The sequence below is a fragment of the Pleurodeles waltl genome, chromosome 1_1 (genome assembly GCF_031143425.1).
Source record: "Pleurodeles waltl isolate 20211129_DDA chromosome 1_1, aPleWal1.hap1.20221129, whole genome shotgun sequence".
NCBI classification, from domain to species: domain Eukaryota; kingdom Metazoa; phylum Chordata; class Amphibia; order Caudata; family Salamandridae; genus Pleurodeles; species Pleurodeles waltl.
The window spans coordinates 529,452,274-529,479,005 of NC_090436.1; the positions used below are offsets into that span (position 1 = coordinate 529,452,274).

Here is a 26,732-nt window from a genome sequence, read left to right on the forward strand (position 1 = left end):
ATACCTGCCTTTGGTTGGAAATGGATGTAAAGAGAGGCTTAACAATAACGTATTGCTTTGTAAGGAATGATTATTATTTGTATTTTGCCTTATCATTGCTTTTGTTATTTAAAAGGTTTTTGGTCTTTGCTCAGTTATACTCCGGTCCTTTAGCAAATGGCCGAAAAAAATAAAGGAGATGAGCATACCTACTGTCTTAATCACATGTTATTTAACCACTACATCAAAATTTGAATATTTCTAAAATAATTTACATTTTATTTACTTCTCATATGCCTTTTAATGGGTTACCTGACACAGGCCTTATTTAGAGTTTGGAGGCTGTCCTAGCCGACAGATTAATTAATACTAAAATAAACTAAAAATGCATGATGTCAATGGCAATACAAAGACAGTAGACGAGGCATCTAAAACTATTTGGCAAATGTGTTACTCCGTCAAACTAACTAAGCCCCATCATCTTTATTACACCGTTCATAAAATTATGATTTTGGCCTATATGCATTGAGAATGATAATTAATTATGTATTTTTCCTGTGCTATTTAGAAATATGGACTTATCAAATATACGGCTATTTTCACCTGAGGGAAAACGTTACAATTTCTACGAGCTATGCTGTTGTGTTTTGGTTATTCTGTTTGTAGAAAACACAATAAAACGTTTTGAACATAAAAACAGATGCTTATGAAATACATGATCTGAAAGCCTCAAATGTTCTGTTAGTTTCACATGGACTGAAAATCTGTGGCAATGCATTCGTGCTAGGAGGGCATTGTGTGATCAAATAAGGCATTAGGGAAAGTGTTTATGCCAAGCTATATGACTAATGTGATATGGCCCTGGACCCCCTCATATTTCAGTTGCACAGAACTTTACATTTCATCTCAACTTTTCATTTCATACATTTCCCCTAAATAAACCCTGGTAGGTATGGGTACCCCAAAGATGCTAAATTCACAATTAGAGGGGAAAAGCATTACCTCTTCTATGGACTTCACTGCTTCTTCTAAGTAGCCGGGATCACCGTCTCGGATCATAGCTTCTGCTTTCACTTGTAATATAAGCTTTTTTATATGAAGATTGCCAACAGATGCATTACACTGCATTAGCGTCTTCAACGCTGGAAATTAGAAGAAATACAAAAGTCTTGTTTCTAATTTATCATCAAATCATTATTCATAAACAAGTTACTTTGCCTCTTTTTGAAGTACCTGCTAGAGCAGTCAAAAACAAATTAGAATTAATTCTGTAGCAGGCTTCTCCAAAGAATAGCTCATGAGCTACTGGAAGGGCTCAGGCAACTGCAAGTAGTTCTCCTATGAGAAGGCTAGCCTATTAAATGAGAAGCTTTCGCTTGGTTGAATGAATGTATTATACTAAAATTACAAAATGTATGTTCAAGAAAAAATAAGTGTTTTTTTCAGAACTCACAGGCGGATATTTAAAGAAAAATTGCTGATTAACAAAATATATTTAAAACTGATATCTGAGTGATAAATGGTGCCAAACTGGGGAAACCTATTACTAATATTAATATTTTGGTGCCAGGGGCATTGCAACTATGTACAAACATTCCAAATGCATAACATCTTTTTGACATTAGAGCAGGTTAACGAGCATGAAGCACTGAGGTGATTACAGCTATTGATCTGCAAATGGTGGTCACTAATGCAATCTTGTCTAATGTGGTCACTGTTATAACAAGGATTATACCTGTTAGCACCTCTGGATGATTTTGATGGAACATAAGTAGATGTCATCACAGAAAAGGTTAAAGACCCCTGTTCTAGAGTATAACTGCATAATCATCTAGAAAACTTAGTTGACACTCTCCCACCCCTTAAGTACTTTCAATGGCTTTTGAAGGTTTGATCAGCTAAACTTGAACTCTATGCTCTGATCCGAGCAACAATAGCAACAGCTATACCAGATTTAAGTGGAATTCTGCATATTGTATGAAAGCACTTAGCCAGAGTTGGCAAAGCCAATAGGCCTCGCCGTTTTTACCTAATCGCTTTGCCAATGATTTCTGCTGGTGCTGTGCAGGCTATAACCAGGTCCTGTCATTGCTTTAACTGGGTAGAATGAGTATTCTAAATCCATTCCTACCCATTGGAGGTATGGTCAAGGGTGAAAACTAAAACCTCCCTTTCAATATTTACATACTAAATGAACTACAGATTGCAAATTACGTGGTTCAATATTCCAAAATCACAGTTCTGGAAAGAAAAAGAAAATGCCGGCTGCATGTCACACTATATATGTTGATCCTCTCTTGTAGAAATGTAGGCTGTGTTCATATACATTATTTTAACCATGAATCTCTAAGCAGCAAGACTGTTAATAAAATAAAATAATAAGAAACAGCATAGATGGTGCGTCTGCCGAGAGCAACAAGTAGCAAGATGGTGAACACACTGATTTTCCTGCTGGAACACGAATAAAGGGGTATTCTTAATGGGACCCCGAGCAGCTGCTTACATATGTGGAATTACAGTGGGAACCCAAGTTAAACCACCCGAAATGTTCCTTGCTTTGAGTTGGCAAAATGTCAAGGTGGGAAACATCAGGGAGATGGCACAGCCCTCTCATTGTCTTTGTCCGTTACCAGGCAAAATATAAATTATTCAGAAATTAGAATTGGGGGTCTAAGTGAGGAGAGGCTGACAAGTGGCATTCTGTAGCGTTGTTGGCGCTACAGAAGGTTGTAAAGGAGGAGGAAATGTACGGTGCAATCCAGAACACTGGTAGAACATAGCTTAAGTATCAGTTGAGAAACAACAGGTTACCCCAGCCTATGTGGAAAACAAAGCAGCGAGAAGGCAAGTGGTGAGAAAAGGATCCACGAAGAGGGCAGATCTCCGGGAGGAGAAGACAGCTGGTCGTTGAAAGGAAAATGGTGGTTAAAAAGCAGGAGGACTCAAGGGAGATAGGTGTGGATGGTGAGGAATGGAGTTGGAGAATCGGGAGAATGAACTACAAAGGGGAGATGGAAGAGAAAAAAGTGGTCATAAGGGTAAAGAGTATTTAAAGAAAATGTTAATAGATAAGAAGAGGCTTACATGGAGATTACCATCTTTGGGTCTGAGAGTTGGTTGTTATGGAAGACATAGTGGGGACTACAATTTAGAAGGGAATAGGGGGCACAAGAGAAGGTTGTGCAAGCTAGGAAACAATGTACACAGCATGTACCAAACACGTAAGAAACAATGGTACAGTTTTGGGAAAGAACACTGGTGCTGGGGCCTGGTTAGCAGGAATCCAGCACACCCTCAGTCAAGACAGCATCTATGTCAGGTAAAAAGTGAAGGGTAGCTTTGCCAAAAGGGACACTTTCCTACAAAACCTGACTTTGGAAATAGCACTGGTTGACAGATATTTTAGGAGTCTTTACGCAGCATAACATCTTTTGAGGTTGGTGGTGAACAGACTGCACACTCATTTTCAGTCAGTAATTTTACAGCATTTAGTGAAGTCGCTATTTCTTTCATAAACAACGAATACTAAAGTTATTGCAATAACTAAGGTACATGTATGTTTTGGCTTTATTGCCCATATTTTTCCCCCCAATTCAAACCTCAGCTCCGTAGTCTTTTGCCAAGACATGCTGTTAACTTTAAAGTTACTGTTTAAGGTTAAAATGTACTATGCCATGGAGTAGGCAAAAGGTTTGTGAATAGATGTCTGAATTTTTGTGATGCCATGAACTTTATATAATCTAATCTTTTCAGGCTTATTACTCCTTACATATTATTTTAGCACTCAGAGAGGCTTTGAGGAAAACAACAAAATTTAAATTTGAGGGTGAAAAATAAGATCCAGCCTATACTATATGAGGATAAGTGCAAGAGAAATTTAACTTTCTTCTCCAAAAAGTAACAGAAAGGAAATAGAACTGGCAGCAAGAAGACAAAGTAAGGTATACTGGGGGGCGACGAGGGGACACAATAGTAAAGTGGAAGCAAACAGGTGCAAGTTATCTTTGAGAAATATGAATAATATCAACAATCGTGGGTTTACTCACCTTGTTTAAGGCTATTTCGTAACCTTATACGAATAAAGAAAAATATGAAATGCAAAAACACATTAAATTCCATCGAAAATAACATTACCACATAATGTATTTCAAATGATAGAACCGAAAAAAATGGCAAAACAAATACATAATACTGTTGCAAAATATGTACAAAATAAATTTAATGGACTGTATTAAGGAACCATGCATGTCGTGTATTTTCAATAAAATACATCTTAAGCGTTTAGAAATACATATAAAATAGCCAACTGTCTGTGGTTTCTGCATTAACAGTATGTTATTTATTTTTCATTAAGACATCCGTTTACCAGGGAAGCTCTTATATTTGCGAAATAGAATTTTATGTAGCACAACATATTTTAAGCAAAGCTCATATAAGCAGTTACCTTGATTGCTGGATAATATGGCTTCCTCGTATCTGTGCATTTTCAGTTGGACCTGTGCCAGACTACACCATGCTGATGTACAGAAGCTCGCTTTTAACAACCCTATTAAATCAAAGAACGGTAGTTTTACGATCAAAACATGGGGAGAAAGAAAACAGAAGTGCATGTCCATCTAACAGACTGACTGACACTGTTCATTTAACTGCACAAAATTGAATGCTACTGATGGAAATGTAGGAATTTAAAAGGCAAACAGGTTCAGAAAAGAAATAATATATGTTGTTAGAAGCTGCAGAAAACAATATTAAATTGTCGGATTTTATTAACTTAAAGACGTTTATTTTTTTTATTTTTACCAGAATTAAGTACATTTTTAAGAACATATCTACCAGATAAAATGATCATAATGGGCAAATGCGTTGCACGTTTATCATTAATCTTATTTTCTAACTTGCAATTTTTGGGATTACTCACAGAGTCAATGTTTGCTAGCAGAGCAACCACACTGCCATTACAATATGAAATGTAAAGTTTCCTAGCCTCCTCCTATAGCCTTCTGCTTGGTACCCAACATGATTAAGGAAGAAAATATAATGCGCACCTTTAAGATGGCCAATTTCATGGCTATTATTACGTTAACAAAATAAGCGTGTCCTGTTCGTACCAGCCTGAGAACCTGTAACCATTTCAGAGTACCAGACATATGCGAAGAGCAGGCATTGCGAACTCCGCAATCAATGGCGGTATGCTGCCACCTGTTACTACTGCTCGGATTACCTCACAATGTGTCCATAAAACAAGGAGAATGTGAACATTCAGAGGGAATCATGCTGGAACTAACAGTAACAGTAGGGTATGCATGTAAAGCGCTTTTAAATTTACGCTTACTTATACAGACATTGTGAAGACTCCGATTTGAAGGTGGGAGGCATAGATTTCTCGTTTCCTAGCTCAGTGATATTTCCTGCAGCTGCAATGAAATGAAGACAAAACAGTCAAAGATCCCGCGGACCAGAGACGAGGTGTCAATGCGCAGGACAATGGTGCAGCCCCTTCCTGCTGTGGAAAGGCTGCACCTCCTCAAAGAGTACAAAATGAGTCGTGGAAGAGCTAAACATCTGCTAAAATGTGATGACGGCCCCGAGCTTCCCATATCTCGCAGATATTCATCGACCGTTGCTCTTAACAGGGCCCCTGGAACGGTTAGCCCCTCAGGACAGGTGCTGCAGGTGTGTGTGCGTGTCCCTTGACAGGAACCATTGCACGTGCATGGACTCAGCAACGATGCAACCTGCTGCACGTGGGTAGTGATGATGCTCAGTAAATCCATGAGAGCCCACACATTTGTGAAAGGAAGTGGCAATGGCGAGGGGGTGCTGAGATCCTTTCCTACTGCGAAGGCCCTCGGAAACAATACATTTGACCAGCAACTGATAAGAAGTTCAAGTTACTTTAGTCAGATGGGAGCCTTACTGCCCTAAGGGATGACAGCAAATTAGCAGCGCATCTGAACCTCTCATTCATGTGTACATATTAATATGATTTTCTTCGGAAACATCTGCCAGGTTGCTCAATAGGAAGGCTGCATAGCCTTCATCCCAACTCCTGCATCTTTCTTTGACCACCTTAAACTCCCTCTTGTCTCTGTTTCACTCGTGCAAGTTATTTTTCATCCATACTTACAATTTCTTGTGCTGGGGCAAAGTCTAATGATGAAAAGTAAGTCAAAAACCCTGAAAATGAGGGCCAGCACACCAACCTCAATTGCTAGCACACATAACGCACTGCTTCCACCCCAGTCCAACAGAAAGTCCCTGCCCTGATGCACTGCATTGTGCTAACTCACCCTTCATTATCCCAAGTGGAAACTAAAGTTTTGGAGATCAGCTTCCAAAATGGGAAGAACCAGGTACATACTTCAAACACAGGCAGGAACCTCAGAGAGCGATATCCAACATTTACATGAGGGCTTTATGAAGAGAACTTATTTTGGGGTTTTATACAGTACGGTGCGTTACCTTACAGTTATTACATAGTATAATTCCAACTGTTTCCAGGAATGTTGTCTAGCCAGATTCCTGTCATATTGCAGGGGAATGATTCCTATCCAGCATTCTTCATTCACTAGTACCACTTCAACAGTCTAGTCAAAAGTCAGTCTGAGTAACTCAGGTCCAATTTCACAAAGACTGGTGTAGGAGTAGATGTGAATTGTATTACTCTTTTATCGCGATGTATTTATGGAATCCCATAGCATCTCATGACCTTATTTCTTGTTCACCCAGGTACTGTGCTGTGACCAAAGCGTTTCTCAGATTTGTCTCAGTAATAAAATGTAACCCCTTGTTGTCCCATTTGTTTTAAGGACATTTCCTCATTCTCATTCTTCCTTATCATTTTAAAACATTTTGACAATCTCTTTTATCTCTTACTTTGCCTTTTTTATCTTTTTAACTTAAATATACCAGTACTATGCTCAAGGCATTTGGCTTAGTAGCACCACTTGCCAGAGAGATCTAGCTGACCAGTTCCTAGGATTCGAGCACTCAAAGATGACCAGGGAGACTCATGAGTTTCACCCTTGTGATGCTCCTCACTTTTCCACAAACAAAACAAAGCTAGGCAGTTCACAGATGCCTTAGATGCCAATGTTAAAGTTTAAGGGCCTGATTCACAAAAGTAACTTGCACTTTTGAATAAGTGTACTATTTTTTGCTTAGTCACAAAATCATAGTGTGAGTAATTACTAGGAAAAAAAGACAGTAGTAAGACCAACACCAGGCCTGGTCAACCACTGGTAGTGCAACACCTTCCCGTAGAAAATAATGGAGGTAGTGAATTAAAATAAACCCACACAGGAAATAATTCTGAATTACATTTAATTCAATTATGTCAAACAGTTACAAATATAAATAAATATAATTTAATGTTAAAAATATATATATAAATAATACATGGTATTTAATTATAAAATATGTTGATACCAAATTTGATCTTAAAAATTTATTTAACAATACTTTTCATTAAAAGAACGAAATACAACTCCACTAGACATGTGCGGACATCTAATGCCACCAGATTCATATTCAGCTTTAAGCGCACCAATCATATTTCACTTCCCCTGAGGGTATAGAATGTAACTGGACTAAACAGTGAGTCTAATGCAAAATGATATGGTTTGTGCCCCAGACTCTCCACAATTTGTGCCCTCTTACTGTGTCAGCTGACTCTTAACAGCTCACCTGACATCCTAGGTCAGCCCCCTAAAACAGGATGTCCTAGGCTGTAAAACCTTTTGGAGCAGAACGCTCCACAAATAAAGTTCCTTCCTATGGCACTCACTGACAGTACAGGAGATTTTCCACAATTTACTCATCAAAATGCCTCTGCTCAGGTGGATAATTTGATTCGATCAAAGATGGTTGCTTACGAAACAAAGATCTAAATATACAATTTCAAGAAATGAGCATCCCCACCTAACTTCCTACAGCTCGCCTTCCCTCCTTACCCACCACTTTGTAGTAGTTAGCTAAATAATTAAATAATGAAAAGTACAGTTGCTGTGAAGGTTGTTTCCACCACCACCTCGGGATCTTAGAAATAAAGGTGATGCAACATAAACGAAAAATAACCCAAGATAAGAATATTAATGTCAGTATGAACAGCAAACATTGCTAGATAGGAGCTATACACACACACATAAAAACACTTATAATAGGGGGTGCTGTTCCTAAAGCACGGAACGAAGAGTGAAATACCTTGAATGCAAGAAAATATTAATTGCCTACACTCAGATGAGTAAACTCAAGAGGCGTGGGTCCCACGTAAACATTCCTCAGACAAAGATAAATATAAACATGCATGAGAATGGATAAATCCTTATCTATTTTTGATTGTACTTTCACAGAAGGCGGTTTATTTAATCGCAGAATGACCTAAAGTAATCAACTATACTTTCCACCTTATTACATATAATAAACTTGTAATAATGCAGACAGGATACCCGACAACTTTGTGATGGAGTAACCGGTCAGTCAAACTCTAAATTAGGCCCAAAAAACCCAAAAAGGTGCTAAACCCTAAATCTTTCCAAAAGTACTTAAAAATAAAAAAAATATAACTTGTTCTGAAAGGAAAATGTTACTTACTGAGTAAGCATCTGTTTGTTGCATGTAGTGCTGTAGATTCACATGTGTAGGAAGCTGTCCTAGTGGTTGACAAGTTGCAAGGCTGAAAAGGACCAGCAAGGCACAGGGAACTTGACCCAAGGAGGGGAGTCCGGGGTGACCTTCAGCAGTCAGGAGAGTCACCAGAAGCAGCCCCCACAGGAAACCCACTGGCAGCAGGCACAGCAAGTCACAGTGCGGCCCAGTCAGCAAACCTGAAAAGGAGTCCCACGTCGCTGGAGCAGTAGAGAGGAGACTGTGCTTGGCAGGTAGAAATGCTGGGGGCCGGGCCTACACGAAGCCTGAAGATCCCTTTGGAGCAGTAGCAAACAAGCCTTGGTAGCTGCAAGAGTCGTGGTGCACAGGGGTACTGTCCTACAAGGACAGGCAAGGGCTTTCCGTCTCCCAAGTTGGACAGTTGGCAGAGAGGACCAAGGGAACCACTCCAGATCACCACCTGTGATGCAGGATCCACGCAGTTCCGGAAGAGAGCACATACACACAGCTGGTTGTTGTGGTAGTTGGTGCCTGCAGATGCAGGAGAGTGACTCTTTCACTCCAAGGGAGATGCCTTCTTACTTCTTGGTGCAGGCTGGAGTCTTGTCGACCTGTGAGGATGCACAGCAAGGAAAATGTTGCAGTTGCTGGAATGAGCTGCTGAAGTTGCAGATTCCTGAAGAGTCCAGTTGCTGTTCCAGTGGCTAGAAGATGCAGTAAACGATGCAGAGGAGTCCTGGTGGAATCATGCACGTCGAATCTGAGGACCCACCCTAGAGGAAGACCCTAAATAGCCCTAAAAGGGGGCTTGGTCACATGGGTGACTACCTATCAGGAGGGGGATGTGACGTCACCTGCCTGACCTGGCCACTCCAATGCTACCAGGGGGCTCTCGCCCATTTTGGATTCAAGATGGCATAATCAAGTGGCCACCTGAAGGAGCTCTGGGCATCAGCCTGGGGTGGTGATGGACAGGGGAGTGGCCACTCCCATTTCCTTTGTTCAGTTTCAAGCCAGAGCAGGGACTGGAGGTCCCTGAACCGGTACAGACTGGTTTGTGCAAGGAGGGCACCAAATGGGCCATTCAACCTTCAAAGCATACCAGTGGCTTGTGGAGGCTACTCCTCCCAAACCATGTAACACCTATTTTCAAAGGGAGAGAGAGAGTGCTATCCCCCACCCCCCCAAAAGGAAATCCTTTGTTCTGCCTTCCTCTGCTTGAGCTGGTCAAACAGCAGGAGGTCAGAAATCTGTCTGAGAGGTGGCAGCAGCGCGGGCCACCCGGAAAAACCCAGAAAACTGATAAGAGCAATACTGGGGGCCCTCTAAGGAGCCCCCAAAGTGCATGGAATCATACAACCAATATTGCCAACAGTATTTGGCTATGATTTCAACCTGTTTGATACCAAACATGCCCAGATTCAAGTTAGCATTATGCAGCAGGACACAGGTGTCCAGTACATGGGTAAAATGACTTCCCACACTTACAAAGTCCAGTGTAATGGAACTGCTCATGCAGGGGTGCCCTCACACACAGGGACTTGCACCCTGCCCCCTGGGCTAGGAGGGCCTACCATAGGGGTGACTTACAGTGACCTGGTGCAGTGACCTCTGGTGAAAGGGTGCATGCACCTTTTTACGCAGGCTGCAATGGCAGGCCTGCAGACACATATTGCATGGGCTCCAATGGGTGGCATAATACATGCTGCAGCTCAGGGGGGATACCCTGGTGCCCCCATGCCCTGTGTACCTAAGTACCATATACTAGGGACTTATAAGGGGGAACCAGTATGCCAACTGTGGGGTGTGCAACGTCCTAAGCAATGAAATTTAGATGGAGAGAGCACAATCATTGGGGTCCTGGTTAGCACAATCCCAGTGAAAACAGTCTAAGCATACTGACAGCAGGCAAAAAGTGGGGGTAACCATGCCAAAAAGAATGACTTTCCTACAACATTCTTTGCATACTCTTGGCATCTAGTGTTGGGTCCGGAAGTGTGCAAGTTGTTTTTCTTTGAAGAAGCCTTTCAAGTCACGGAGTAGCGCGACTTTGTGGTAATGCACATGGGCATCAACTCCATTGTTAGATTGTTTTCTTGCAGGTGGGTGAGAATAAGATGTCCAATCAAATGAGTAAGTAAAGAAAAACTGCAATGGCCACAGGTGTCCAGGGAGGAGGGTGGGCGCATGTGAATCTACAGCACTACATGCCACGAACAGATGCTTACTGGATAAGTAACATTTTCAGTTTGATGGCATGTGTGGCCATAGATGCCCTCCAAAAGTAGGTGCTAACTTGTGGGAGTTGTAATTGCTTGGAAAAGTGTGCGTAGCCATGCCTGATCTACATTAGTGTGTTAGAACATCCACACAATAATGTTTAGTAAAGGTGTGTGGTGTGGACCATGGTGCTGTTTTATATGTATCAGCTATAGGAATGTTGCCCAGAAGAGCCTCTGAAGCCCCTATTTTGCAAGTAGAGTGTGCTCTAGGAGGTGTAGGCAGAGTCATTTTGGCTTTAATGAAACATGTCTGTATACATTTAACTATCCATCCAGCAATGTCTGATTTAGAAATGGATTTTTCTTTCTGAAGGTGTGAAAAATCAACAAAAAGTTATTTGGATTTATAAATTTCTTTATTTCTGTCAAAGTAGTACATAAGAGCTTTTTTTAACAGCTAATGTATGAAGAGCCCTTTCCGCAACTGATTCTGGATGAGGGGAGAACACAGGTAATTCCACTGATTGATCAAGGTGGAAGTGGGAGACCACCTGTGGAAGGAACTTTGGGTTTGCGCGAAGTACTACGTTATCTTTGTATAGCTAGTAGAAAGGATCTTCCAGGCTGAGTGCCTGGAGCTCACTGACACATTTGAGTGAAGTGATGACAATGAGAAAACCAACCTTCCAAGATAGAAATTAGAGGAAGCAATTGTGTAGTGGCTCGAAAGGAGGACCCATTAGTCTTGTGAGAACAATGTTAAGAGTCCATGCAGGTGCTGGTGGAACCCGCAGTGGAATTACTCTTTTAAAACCTTCCATGAAGGCTTCAATGACTGGTATTTTAAATAAAGACAGATGTTGTCTGTTTTGAAGATAGGCAGCAACATTTTTGCGTTAAATGGATTGATACTGTTAGTATGGGTAATAACAGACAAATCTCTTTCATTTAGCTACATAACATGCTCTACTAGTAGGTTTGCATGCTTCCTTCTGAATGGTCATAAATGCAGGTGGGAGACTGAGATAACCAATCTCTAAAATCGTTAGATTGAATTCTTTGGGATTTGGGGTCTGATTTCTCCATGATTCCAAATGAGAAGGTCCAGGTTGAGGGAAAGCTTCTTGTGAGGAACTACTGACAGTTCGGGAAGCGTTGTGAACATGGGCTGTTGGGCCTATGTGGGAGCCATTAGTGTTAGTGTGAGGGATGTTTGCCTGAGCTTCCGAACAAGAAACAGAAGAGGAAATGACAGAAATATTCCTGACCAGTTCATCTATAGAACACGTCCTTTAGATCGGGGGTGTGGGAACCTGGAGGCGATGTTTGGGTATTGTGCAAACTGATTTATGTCTGGAAACCCCCAGTGTAGGAAGTAGAGGAGTAGGACTTCTGGGTGGAGTTCCTACTCGTGGACTTGTTGCTGCATTCTGCTGAGGTCGACAACATTTTTGTGTGTTCCCGGAAGATGTTCCGCTAACAGGTTAAATTTGTGATAGAGAGCCCAATGCCAAATTGTCTGAGATAGGTGTAATAACTGTAGGGGGTCTGTTTTTGTAAATAGTAAATGGTGTTCATGTTGTCTGTTCGGATCAAGACAACCTTGCTGATCAGGTGAGGAGTGAATGCTTTCAATGCTAGGTGAACAGCTTGAAGCTCTAGGTAGTTGATGTGGAGACCCTGGTGTTTGGTCTTCCAGAGACCTTGGACTGTGAGATTATGTAGATGATCACCCCAACCAGTCTGTGATGGGTCTATTGTTAGTATGGTATAGGGAACAGGGTTGAGGAAAGGCCACCGTTTTAACAGGTTGGTTGTGTTCCTCCACTGCAGAGAGCGATGAATGCCTCTGTCTATGAACACTAGATCTTCTAAATGGCCCTGAACTGAGACCATTGTTACACTAGACATTCCTGCAACAGACGCATGTACAGTCATGCTTTCGGCAATATGGAAATGCACAAGGCCATCATACCCAGAAGTCCCATGACAGTTCTGACTGTGACTTGTTTATTGGCTTGGAAGCATGGTATTAGCATTTTCGAAATTGTGTATTCGTGCTGTACTGGGATAATCCCACTTGAGTGTTCAGAATAGCCCCCAGATACAGTTGAATCTGTAAAGGCTGAAGATGAGACTTTTGGAAATTGATGGTGAAGCGTAAATGATGGAGTAGGTCTATGGTACTTTGAGTGTATTGTTGACACAGTGGGAGAGTACTGGCTTTGATTAGCCAGCCGTCTAGATACAAGAAAAAATTTATGTTTTGTCTGTGCAAATGTGCTGCTACGACTGCTAGGCATTTTGTGAATACTCAAGGTGCATTAATGACCCTGAATGGGCAACGGTTGTCTACTATCACAAATCTGAAGTATTTGTGATGCACTGGGTGTATGGCAATGCGAAAATAGGCATCCTTTAAGTCTAGTGCTGAAAGGAACTTGCCATGTTGGAAAAGTGGGATCATGCCTTGGAGAGTGACCATATGAAAATGCTCTGACAGAATGTAATGATTTAAGGGCCGTAGATCCAAGACTGGCCGTAAAGATCCATCCTTTTTGAGGATTAGGGAAGTACACAGAGTATACTCCAGATCCATGATGTGTATTAGGGACAGGTTCTATAGCTCCTTTGAGTAAGAGCTTGAACGTCCTGTTTGAGCAATGTTAGGTGCTCCAGGGAGAGTTTGTGTGTGAGATGGAATGTTTGGAGGTGTGGTGATGAGCTCCAGACAGCAACCAAATTGGATAATACCCAATACCCACTGATCCAATGTTATGGATCACCAAGTGGAGATAAACTGTTGCAATCACCTCCCAAGAGGTGTGGAATGATCTGGGGCAGGAGAGGGGAGTCACTAGTTTATGGCGAGTGCAGCGCCACGTGGGGAAGCACCTTTGCCTCTAACCTTTGTATTGTTGCCCCTGTATGTGCCCCTGTCGTAGCATGGGGGAAGAGGACTGATGACTCTGGCCTCGGTGGTATGAAGACAAGGCATCTGAAGAAGTTGTTTTTGAGCCTGTATTTTAGGAGGAGCAGTGAAAAGAGCCACAGGGGCTTGGTGGCTGTAGTGCACCCATGGACTTTGCAACCTCTGTATCTCTTTCATTTTCTCAAGAGCCTAGTCAACTTGAGGGCCAAAAAGGTGCATGTCGAGCATGGGGGGGCAACACAACACAAGAGCTAATACCCATGGCAGCAGTGTCTGCAGTCTAGTGCGCACCTAATTGAAGTGTGGGAAATTAGCTGTCCCTCAACTACAATCTCCTGCCCTCTTTGTATACTCCTCTGGGAGGTGTTGGAGGAGTTCCTCCATTTCATCCCAGTAGGCACGATTATATCTGGCTAATAACCCCATGGTATTAGCAATACTCCAGTGAATGGTGAACTGTGCTGCAACACTTTTGCCTGAAGCATCAATAGGCTTTCTCTCACTATCTGGAGGTGGAGCGTTGCTGACAGCCTGTGAATTAGCCCGTTTGCAGGTATTGGAGTCAGTCAAAGAATCAGGCGAATTTGACCTGGTTTTAAATAGAGTCAGATGGTAAGGAGATATATATATATTTTTTTAAAGCTACCCTGGGAGTGACAATACAGGCTTGTGCAGAATCTTTAAAAAATACTGTCCCTATTTTTTAGCATTCCCATGAGCATAGGGAGATATTGTGTTGCCCTATGTGTTGTGGAAAGGGTTCCAAACAGAAAATTCAGCTCTGTAGGTTCTTTATAAAGTGGTACCTATTGGTATATTGTAGCCTTACTAATAGTCTCCTGATAGTAGGTGGCCTAACCGGGTACAGGTCCGGATCATGGTCTCCTTAGGGGTCAATGTCATAAGCTGACTGAGGATCAGGGACCTGAGGTGCATCAAAGGAATAGTCCCCTGTGCCATGACCACTAATAAAAATGTGGAGACCCCCAAGGAATGGTGATTAATGGATCACCCTGAGAATTAAAAGGAGAAGGTGAGGGTGGTGGAGGTAGGAGAGGTGGTGGTAGCAGTGGAGAAAATGGTGTTGGAGGATGCAAGGGGCGGTGGCCTTGTCAGTCTTCCTCTTCTTAGTTAGCACCAGCAGATCAATGACATCTCCGAAGGAAAGTTGGAGCTTGGATGGAGATGGCACAGAAACCACAGTCTTAACCAGAATGCGCCAAGTGTGAGGCTGTATTTGAATTTGCCTCTGACAGGCATCAAGCTTATCCTGCATCTTGTGGAGAGTTGGTGCCACTGGAGTACCAGAGTCAGATCTGAATGCAAATTCTAAAGCTTTGGAGCCGAGATGGATTTCTGTTACAGGGCTGAGGTGGTCAGTGTGAAAACAGTTGTTGACGAAGGTGGAGCTGGTCAGCTAGGCCTCGAAGTAGCTGGCTGTAGGAAGCTGGCTCTGTATATACTATATAAAAATGAGATACTGTGTGGACAGAGTCCAGGGGTTCCCCAGAGGATAAAGTAGATAATACTATTGTTCTCTTTTGTGCAGTGTGGTCGAGCAGTTAGGCTTATCAGAGGCTAGTGCAAAGCAATGGTTGTGCACACACAGATAACAGAAGAAGCACACACTCAATGACTTAACTCCAGACCAATGGTTTTTATATTGCAAACATATCTTTTCTTAATTTATTTTTAGAACCACAAGGTTCAAGTTGCAGGTAAGTACTTCAATAGATTTGTATTTCACACAAGTATCAACAGTACTTTTTAGGTAAGTAATGCAGCATTTGAATTATTGTCAATAAGCGGTTTTAAAAATGGACACAGTGCAATTTTCAGAAACGGTCCCTGGGGGGAAAAAATGTTAGATTGGTTTACAGGTACAGTACAACACTTACAGTTTCTGTCTCCAGGTTTTAGGAAGTCCACCGTTTGGGGTTCAAGTTAACCCCAAATACCCACCGCCAGCAACACAGGGCTGGCCAGATGCAGAGGTCAAAGATGAGAAATCTTAACGTGGGCTCCTATGGAGACAGGGGATACTCGGAATCTGGTCTGCCTGCAGGTGAGTACCTGCGTCTCGGAGGTCAGAACAGGGGGGGGATTAGAAGAGCACTGAAGGGGCCACAAGTAGGCACCAAACACACACACCCTCAGTGGCACAGGGGCGGCCGCGTGCATGGTGCAAACAGGACGTCTGGCTTTCAATGCTGGTCTATGAGGAGACCATGGGGGTCACGCAGAGGCTGCAGACGAGATCCAAGGGGGTGTCTCTGGCACACCACCGGTCAGACAGGGAGGAGGGCCGCCTGCTGAACATTGAGGTACCGGGGTCGGTTTCTCCAAGGCCTGGGGGCTGCGGGTGCAGTGTGTTCTTAGGCATCTGATATCTTCACCCAAAGCTTCGCGGTCAGGGGGAGTCCTCGGGATTCCCCCTGCAGGCGTCATCGTGGAGGGGTGGGGAGGTCAACCCAGGGTGGGCACTTGCTCACAATTGCCTGGGGACCCTCTCTTGCTGAGTGGACCACCTGGACGCGGGCGTCAAGTGCACAGGGGTCAGGGCTCACGCTTCCGGAGTGAGGTGGGAGTCCTTGGTTTTAGGTTTTCTTAGAGCCGCTGTCCTCAGGAGTTCTTGGTCCTTTTGGGTGCAGGACAGTCCTCTGAAGTTGGGCAGAGGTCGCTGGTCCCGTTGGACACAGCGCTGGTATTTTACAGGTTTTTTGAAGCAGGAGACAGGCCGGTAGGGCTGAGGCCAAAGCAGTTGTCATCTTCCTTCTTCTCTGCTGGGGGTTTCAGCTTAGCATTCCTTCTTGTAGGTCGCCAGGAATCTGGTGAGCTGGGTTCAAGGAGGACCTTAAATCCTAGATTTAGGGGTGTTTTAGGGGTCAGAGGGCAGTAGCCAACGGCTAATGTCCCTGAGAGGGTGGCTACATCCTCCCTGTGACCACTCCCTTTTGGGAGGGGGGCACAACCCTAATCCTATAGGTCCCTGTCCTCCAAATTGAGATGGAGGATTCTGCAGGTAGAGGATCACCTCAACTCTTAGGGGTGGTCTTGGCTGAGGTGGTCGCTCCTCCCTGTTTTCCCTCATTTTCCCGCCAGACTTGTCACTAAAAGTGGGGCTTTGTCTGTGGGGCGGGCACCTCCACTAGCTGGAGTGCCTTGGGGCACTGTAATCCGAGACTCGAGCCTTTGAGGCTCACCGCCTGGTGTTACAGTTCCTGTAGGGGGAGGTGTGAAGCACCTCCACCCAGGACAGGCTTTGTTTCTGACCACAGAGGGCACAAAGGCACTCACCCCATGTGGTCAGAAACTGAACTGGTCTGAAAGTGGCAGGCTGGCACTGACTGTTTAGTCCTACCCTAGCACTTTGGCTAACATACAGGGGGCATCTCCAAGATGCCCTCTGTGTGCATCTTTTAATAAATTCCACACTGGCATCAGTGTGGGTTTATTGTGCTGAGAAGTGTGATACCAAACTTCCCAGTAATCAGTGAAGCCATTATGGAGCTGTGGAGTTTGTAATGACAGACTCCCAGACTATATACTCAATATGGCTACACTGCAGTTACAATGTCTAAGAATGGACTTAGACACTGTAGGGGCATATTGCTCATGCATCTATGCCCTCACCTGTGGTATAGTGCACCCTGCCTTAGGGCTGTAAGGCCTACCAGAAGGGTGACTTACCTATGCCACAGGCAGCGGTTTGTGGGCATGGACCCTCGGGAGGGGTGCCATGTCGAATTTGTGTTTTTCTCCGCACCAGCACACACAGGCTGCATGGCAGTGTATATGAGCTGGGTGAGGGGTCCCACAGGGTGGCATAATATATGCTGCAGCCCTTAGAGACCTTCCCTGGCCACAGGGCTCTTGGTACTATGGGTACCTTTTACAAGGGACTTAACTGTGTGCCAGGGTTGTGCCAATTGTGAAAACAAAGGTACAGTTTTAGGGAAAGAACACTGGGGCCTAGTTAGCATGGTCCCAGCCCACTTTCAAAGTTGGCATCAACACTAGGCAAAAAGTGTGTGTGTGTTTTGTGGGGGAAGGGGGGCAACCATGCCAACAGTCGTACTTTCTTACACTGGCTATTTCTGATGTTTTGGTGCGGAGTCTGAGGGTGGGGCATCCAATTCGGATTCTCGGTGCTGACCATGGCCTGTTGGCAGGACGGGAAAGTCAGTACTCACAATACATTGAACCAGTGGAAGATCCTACATCTCAAGGTCGATTCCTAATTGCAAGTCGGAGCCCTCAATGGATAAAGCCTCTTCCTCAGCTGCAGAGGCCTCATGGAAGTCCTCCTCCTCTTGTTCAACATCTTGGTGTCCGAAGACATCGGAGGTGTCGTCAACCTCTCTGTGCTGCAACTCCCTGCGACATGCCTTTTGGTCTCAGTCTTTTTGGACTAAAACAATTGGTAGGACTTGCAGTCCTCTTTTCTTTGGTCTAGAGACAAACCGAGGTTACAGACCTGATGAAGGTCGATCCGCGGGTACTTAGCGTGGCACCTCAGGGCAGAAACGGAAAGGTGTACGTACAATCAGTTGGACATTGTATGGGGGAGCCGAATGGATAGAAAGATAGGCCCGAAAGGGCAAGGCCCAAAGGGCCTTTGTTTGAGAGCATCGATTCGACGGGCAATAGTGTTGCTTTGTACCAATGAGACTGCTGGATTTGGGCAGCAGCATCACCTGAATTGTGGGTAAATTAGTTAGATCCCACACCATGTGACAACTGTCATCGTAATCCGTTTCTGGCCAGCTAGCAGCGCCTCACCTCTGCCAAAGAGCAGGGATGATTTGTGGCAACCGGGCGCATGACATTGTGACTTCAAGGAAATCATGGTGGATCAGATCTCATCCTTTTCTCTCAGTTACATTCATATCACACATGCAAAGACAAGCAGAATCAGGGAATGATTCAATAAGATTTACTAGATCAGCTGTGTCCTAGAATAAGTTACATGAACTGCAATAATTATTATGATATAAAACATACTAGAAGCAAGATGGTGACAAGAAAAGTGAAACACAAGAAAAGTCCCACGTACTGTCACTATACAGGATGTGCGATTCCTACCTATGACACTAATGTTCTATGTTAGAGCACAGCAGGATAAGCCCTAATCATCCCTTCAGGACCCCCTGGGAAGACATCATCCCCTATACCCGAGTATGACGGTAGTGAAGGAGCCTGTCATCTATAGAGACGCCATGCCCATATAGGCCATGGAACCGGAAGTTCCAGCGAGCAGCTGTAACAAATTCGGACAGCATGCGATAGTGGTCATCTGGCTGGAACCTCCCTCCAATGTGCAGGGGACAGAGATGTTTTTATAATAAAATAGCTAGTGTTCTGAGAAAAGTGTCTCCATGAAAAAATAAGTAGGTTTCTGTGAGATGTTAAGAGAGACAGTGTACCACTTGTGCCAGCAATCCTTTCTCGTCGCAGCCTTGAAGAAAGCACAGAGTTAAAGAATGTTGTGGTAAGAAACGTAAATGCTTTCCTAAATAAAAAGGCAGCAATATAAAGGAAAATAAAACAAATATGATAGTTTCTACAAGCATAAAATAAAATAAAAAATGACTGTGCTAAAGGGCATGGACAGTAGGTCTAGTTGCTAAAATAACGTGCCCACAGACATTACAAAAATGGCATCACGATAATAGTTTTCCAATTTTTTAAACAAAAAGTTGGGAACACATTTGATAACAATACTGACTAGGGTAAGGGTGGATCATGAACGGAGAGGAGTCTGAAATGGTTTCAACCCACTGTGTGATGATATAGGACCGAACCAGACGATGGAAAGAAAACAGTCTAACAACAGAGTCGATGCCCATGCGCATTATCACCAAGAGTAGGAGTCACTCGAAAGACTTCTTTGAAGGAAAACAACTTGCACACTTATGGACCCAACATTAGATGGCAGGAGTATGCCAAGCATGTGTATCTACAGCCACACAAGACATCAAACATTAAGTTTTAGAGTAAACCATTTGCACTTAGCGGGGGTGGTAGAATCTAAGATAATTTAGTGCTGCATTGTATTTTTGTGCTGGATTATCAACTTACAAAATGTTTTTATATGGAAAATTTCCTAAACCAGTTTAATTTACAGGTGGGAGGCGTGGGGGCAGGGGTACGAGGTCCTGCAGGTCCTGGAAGTTTAAGGTGACACTGTATAAGTATACTTCCTGTTCAGGACTGTTGCAGTATTTAAAAGTAGATATTGTGTTGCTACTTCTGCCAAAGTAGAGCTGGGGGTAGGGAGTTGGAAGGATGTTCTGGTTGTTTACCTTGTACCACAATACGATATGAGGGAAGCCTGCTAATTGTATTTGTGAATGTTATAAATGCCAGTAAGAATTTATACAACAAAAAGTTAAACTTACAGGTTTTTAACAGCAATACATATATTTTCTTTAAATATTAACATAATCTGTTCTTGGATTGGGTGCATTGGTATATATACAATGTAAACTGATAAACAAACCTGTAGAGAGACTCTTCTCAGCTTCTTCATATTTTTTATCCTGAAACAATTTTATTCCTAAACCAATCTTGCTCAGGCCATTTTCTGAGTCCAGCTGGTCAAGCTTGTAAAAACAGCTGACAGCTTCTTCATTGCAACATCCTAGAAGCATAACAACAATAAAGGGATCTCGATTAATACTGTTTTGTGTGGTATCTTTATTTCTAACAGTCCATTAATGAACACTAACATTTGCATTTCAAACCTTTAAAACATTACAAAATGCAGATTTTTTTTAAAATGCATTTTATGTACTTACCACACAGAATAAGGCAAGTATATGAAGTTAATAGCAGTAAATGGACAATAAATTGCAGCAGCTGCACACCCATTACTAAAAGGCAAATTTATAGTCAGCCTTACAAATCCTGATAAAATAATTGATTTTAATCATTCAGAAAAAAGGTCTTTATGCTATCCTTGCGAATGCAGAGATATTGTTGACGTAAATTTAATGTGTGTTTCTAAGGGAGCAAAGAGAATGTACTTGTACTTCCTTCAATCCGAACGCAACAATCAGTGGGAAAGTCAATAGGTCTTTTCCATGGCACATAAAAACAATTTTCAGCACATACAGATAGCATGTTGCATATCGGCATCATGCACACACACGCAATATAGATATGAGCACAATGAGCCAACACACATGGGCATCACACAATAGCCATGGCCAGATTGCCCCCCAATGACAGGTATCTGTAGTTATCGAAAAGTATGTGAAATCTGAAATATATCAGCAGCTAGGCTTCCTATTAAATGCTAGCAAATCAAAAATGCTTTTCTATCTTACAAGCATTATATGAAACTACTGAATTAATGTGGATGGTCTGAGGGGAGAGTTAAGAAGGTCCTGTAGAGTAGGGGGACAGGGTGATGAAAATGTTCTTAACAGTTGGAGAAGGGCATAGTGGTGCAAGAATACCCTTTATTATATATATATATATATATATATATATATATATATATATATATATACACACACACACCATAACGAATGGAACAGACAATCTGATTCACCACAGAGATTGCTGATATTCTTACAAGCACAATCTCTGGAGGCACAGTATACAACATTTACTGCCTGCACCCGAAATTCTAGCTGATCACTCAACCTGTGCTGCAAGCTCATCACTATTTTTATTTTCCATGCTACACATCAGTAGACAGAGTAGCAGCACTATTAGGGGGGCTGATAAAACTTGCAACTTGGTGCAGTGCTGCTGAGGCGGATTGGTGCATGTGTGATGCATCAGCAACACCAGAGACTGGTGGACCACTTTCCCAAAGTGTGGAGTGCTTCAACCAACCAAAGCACTATGCTGTGGCTCAAGGTAGACTGTGGCTGCCATACAGAGCAGTGCTGCATCATACGCTGGATCTACCAGAGTCAGAGGGGTAGGTGACCAAGGGCTACAACTATTAAGTCAGCCTCTTATTAAGAAGGTTGTATCTACGTACCTCACACTGGACTTCATACTGTGTCCTATACTGACAGTCTTATATCACACCACATATCAATCCACAGTTTCCTCCTGATCTCCCTTGGCTCTCAGGAATCGTAAGCATGGCAAGTCATTTTGGACTTGGTTAGTAAGCCTGCTAACTTGTTGCGAGTCTGTTAGCCTGACAATAGCAAAGTGCACTGTTTCAAGATCAGATTTGGCCAATTTTCTTTTGGCTTGGCTCCTGAAGGCTTTCCATAATGCAAGATAATACAAGATTTATACCTGCTTATTAAAGCCATCCTGAAACTGCTGATCGACAGAAAATGTATATCATTTAATATGTGACACTAGAGGCAGACCAGAAGTTCCTAATCAGTTCCACTCTGCTTTACTGCATGGTTAAGTTTTAATACCAGAACACCAGCAGCGGAACACACGCAGACATCGAAGCTCATAAATAATTTGAAATGTGATTTTCCCTTTTTAAAGCAAAAGTGTTCAAATTGAAGGAGTCTACCATCAGCCCAGAGCACTTTAATAATAAAATGTAGGCTTGGAGAAGTCTATTTATGTCCCGACAAAGAGGATACATCAAGCACCAACTCCCAGAAAACAGATGGATTTTGATTAGGGAGGCTCACTAATTGTACGGAAAGCGACCTCACTCCTGGACTGAAATTTTCAGTTGTAAGCACTCGAAGCAGAAGGCACCAAGCATCCAGTCATGACAACACTGGCCAAATTTCACATTCCTGCAACCAAACAAGACACAACTTGTCAGCAGCCTTTGATAAGGTTAGGGAAAGGGCAAGACACCAAACCTCAAACACTGCAGTACTTCTTTATCATCCAACTGACCTAGTAGATCCAGAGACTTTACAACCAGCAATCATTGAAAAGTAGACAAATGAACACTACTTAAGCAGCAGAGAACTCTTCTCAAACAATGAATGGACCATGCAACGAAATATCAAGAAGTAGCAGAAGTGATAAGCCAAGATCTCAGAATCAGACTGTGCCCATAAGTGACTTTTTGAATTCCACAGTTTGGTCGCTTGACCAGAGAAGGATGTACCACCTATAGTCTTTTTCTTGTATGGTGGTCTTTTAAGGCGGGTGCCAATCTTTCTTTGTTGAATGTATTTGGTGATTGATTCCTGATGAAAAGCGGTCCTGCTCCATGTATTGCTTTGTGGGTGATACAAATGCAAAAAGAACAGATGATGGACGGAATGCAGAGCAAATCAAACATTCACCCCCAGTCACAAAGATCTGGGTTTAATCCATCGTTTTTTTGCTCACCACGCCACCCCAGGTTGGACCCAGCCATATGCAAATCAGTCTTGACCCTGTTCCTCATGGGAACAGTCCAGCCCGAACTGCCAAGCCAGGTCCTCCCTGGACCGGAAACAAGAATCCTAGGACCGGTTTCAGGGTATCACCCTTCATCAGCTAAGCTAGCATGAATCCAGTCGCGCAGTGAGCACGGGACCCACGTCTGGGCATGCCCTTCCCACTTGGGGCGACAAATGCAAAAAGAACAGATGATGGACGGAATGCAGAGCAAATCAAACATTCACCCCCAGTCACAAAGATCTGGGTTTAATCCATCTTTTTTTGCTCACCACTCCACCCCAGGTTGGACCCAGCCATATGCAAATCAGTCTTGACCCTGTTCCTCATGGGAACAGTCCAGCCCGAACTGCCAAGCCAGGTCCTCCCTGGACCGGAAACAAGCATCCTAGGACCGGTTTCAGGGTATCACCCTTCATCAGCTAAGCTAGCTTGAATCCAGTGGCGCAGTGAGCACGGGACCCACGTCTGGGCATACCCTTCCCACTTGGGGCGACAAATGCATAAAGAACAGATGATGGACGGAATGCAGAGCAAATCAAACATTCACCCCTAGTCACAAAGATCTGGGTTTAATCCATCGTTTTTTTGCTCACCACGCCACCCCAGGTTGGACCCAGCCATATGCAAATCAGTCTTGACCCTGTTCCTCATGGGAACAGTCCAGCCCGAACTGCCAAGCCAGGTCCTCCCTGGACCGGAAACAAGCATCCTAGGACTGGTTTCAGGGTATCACCCTTCATCAGCTAGGCTAGCTTGAATCCAGTGGCGCATTGAGCACGGGACCCACGTCTGGGCATACCCTTCCCACTTGGGGCGACAAATGCAAAAAGAACAGATGATGGACGGAATGCAGAGCAAATCAAACATTCACCAGTGTATTGTGGGTGATACAAAGCAGCTTGAAGGTGGATCTTCTGGGAACCGGTAGCCAATGTAGTGCAGCTGAGGTCTGAATGCGTTGTAGTTTTTTCATAGTAGATAGAGGTGATCCACGGTAGAGGCCATTGGTGTAATCTAGTTTAGAGAGTACCAGGGAGGGAGTAGCCTGGACCCTGTATGGAAATCCGAGATGCATCGCAGAGTTTAAGGAGATGAAGCTTGATCATGCTAATTTGTCCACTTGGACATTCTTTGTTAACTTGGAGTCCATGGTAATTCCAAGGTTTTTAATTTCCTTAGATACTTGAGGAGGTGGTCCAAGATCGTCAGGCGAGGCGCAGAGTGGGTCATATTTTTTCCAGTCTCCACATGTGAGTATTTCTATTTTGGAAGCATTCAGTTTGAGATGGCTCCAAGTCATCCACGGATCAACAATTCTGAGGCAGCTCAAGATTTGTGAGTTTGCAATGTCTCTGAAGCTTTCCAATTTAAGGAGTATTTGTGTGTCATCTGCATAGTTGTAGCAAGTGAGTTGAATGTCATTGTTCGGTTCTGGTAATGACATCAAGTAGCTGTTAAAAAGTATAGGTGAGATTATTGATCCTTTAGGCACTCCTGCTTTTGTTAAGTAGGATTTGGACGAGAAAGGGGGAGAACAGATGACATTTGTTCTGTTTTGAAGGCAGGATGTGAGCCAGTCCAGAGCAGCTCCATCTATGCTGGCTTTGTGGAGTCTTTGAATTAGGGACACATGTTCAACAGTGTCAAAGGCAGCTGAGAGGTCCAAGAGAAGTAGTGCAGCAACTCCATTGCGCTTGACTGTGTTTTTAAGATCATCCCAGATTGCGATGAGTGCAGATTCAGTGCTTCTTCAAGGGCAGAATCCAGTTTGGTAGTCTGAAAGTATGGAGTTATCTTAAATGAATTGTGACATCTGGGTGAATACTGCTCTATCAGTTTGCCCAGGAAAGGTCCATTTGTAATCAATCTGTAGTTGTTGGGGTCCAGCTTTGTTTTCTTTAATAACTGGCATAATGATGCCTTTTTAAGGTCTTCAGGAAAGTTTCCCGTAGTTAAAGAATTATTAATGATTCTTTTTGCAAGTGTGGCAGCAGAAGTAAATAAAACAATGTTCTTGAAGATGTGTGCTTGACAAGGTTTGGAATGGCTGCTGGAAGGTCCGCTTGATTTGACCAAATCCATTAATTTACTTTGTGATATTAGTTTGAAGGAGAGCAGATGCTGGGTTGGCTTACTCTTGGAGGGGATTTTAGGAAATGGGTTAGTGCTGGTGGTTTCCCTTTGCTTTAAATAGGAGTTCAATGTGTCTGCCTTAGTTGTGTAATGATTTGCCAGTATGTCTGTGAATTCTTGAGTAATGGGATGAGTTCCTTCCACGCATTTAGGTTTTTGAAATTCATTGAGAATTTTATAAAATTCTTTATTAGCAAATTTAGTATTTAGAATTCTGTCCGAGTAGTACCTTTTTTTTTTAAAACTTATTTTGATTGATGATTTGTATATCTGTTAGGTTTGTGTAAGTGAAGTTTGTCTTGAATGTTGTCTGTTTTGAGCCAGGTTTGTTGCAGCCTTCTGATTTGTTGTTTTATCTTTTTTAGTTCTGTATTCCTCCAAGGTGTTGGTCTTCTGTTGTCCTGTTTAGTTTTTTGGATTGGTATTAGGGTATCAAAAGCGTTCTATAGCCACTCGAAATTATGGAACAGAATTTATTGTGTCTAGATCTGGGTTTGCTGTTAGCTGGGTTTTTAAGTCTAGCAAAAGGTGTTTTATGTTGGAAAGTTACCAACTGGGGGTCTGACCATGTGGCTGGTGTGATGCTTTGAACTGTAAGTAGTTCTGGGTTTGCAAAAATGACATCTAGGATGTTTCCAGCGATGTGTGTGGGACTGTGTACAATCTGATGTAGGTTCAATGTGAGTAGGCCAATGGTGATAGTTCTTGGATTGGCATATTGGTTTTGTCAAACCAAATGTTGAGGTCCCCAAGAACGCAGAGGTTGGAGTATAACGTTCTAATGTTTGAAACTGTGTCTAGAAATGTGTCTGGGAATGTTAAATTGTTAGGCGGAGGTCTGTAAAGGAAGAGAAAGTTACAGGAGGAATCTGGTATCAGGTTGCATCTGGTGATGAGGGCCTCCCAACCCTGTATGGAAATGTTTTCTGTTCTTCTGAGATTTATTTCCCGTTTCAATAGAATAGCTAGTCCACCTCCTCTTTTGCCTATACAGTGCTGTGCAATGGTTTGATAGTCTGGAGGACTGGCTACATACAACACTGTCATGTCATCTCCTAACAATGATTCTGTTATGAATAGTAAGTGAGGTTGTGTATCAGTGAGCAGGTCGTAGATGTGGTGCTTGATAGGGTCGAGGGCAAAGCGCTCAATCCCTGGTGTAATCTCTGTGGGCTTGTACCACGTTTATGTCAAGCCCATCAGTTTGGTTGGTTCATGGGCTTTTTAAAATTAGCTTGATTTAATTAATGAAAAGCATACCTACGTCATTCCTTTTCCGGTGCTTAGCCTGCCTCGAGCGCACTGGTAAACTACTGAAAACATAGGAGGGTCAGTGTTTTCAGTATGGTTTGTGCACTATTTTTTTCTATTTATTTAGTAGGTAGCGCAATCTCGCTGGGCAGTAATAGAGCGCTTTGCATGACATCGACCCTGTTACATGGATAACTGCACTTTTGCAGGTTATGTGGATAATTGCACTTTTGCAGGTTACGTGGATAATTGCACTTTTGCCGATA

At 43.0% G+C, this 26,732-nt stretch overlaps 1 protein-coding gene across 4 annotated transcripts in view; it reads right to left on the reverse strand.

The window, feature by feature from the left end:
• The window catches only part of SKIC3 (SKI3 subunit of superkiller complex), a 1,026,707-nt gene that overhangs the window by 770,563 nt on the left and 229,412 nt on the right, over window positions 1-26,732 (reverse strand). For all 4 annotated transcript variants that reach the window (XM_069225585.1, XM_069225575.1, XM_069225607.1 and 1 more), the window contains exons 9-11: window positions 20,243-20,383; window positions 4,424-4,525; window positions 982-1,121 (exon numbers count right to left, since the gene is read on the reverse strand). In XM_069225585.1, the coding sequence (XP_069081686.1) occupies window positions 982-1,121; window positions 4,424-4,525; window positions 20,243-20,383 (383 nt within the window). The remainder of the gene's footprint in view (window positions 1-981; window positions 1,122-4,423; window positions 4,526-20,242; window positions 20,384-26,732) is intronic.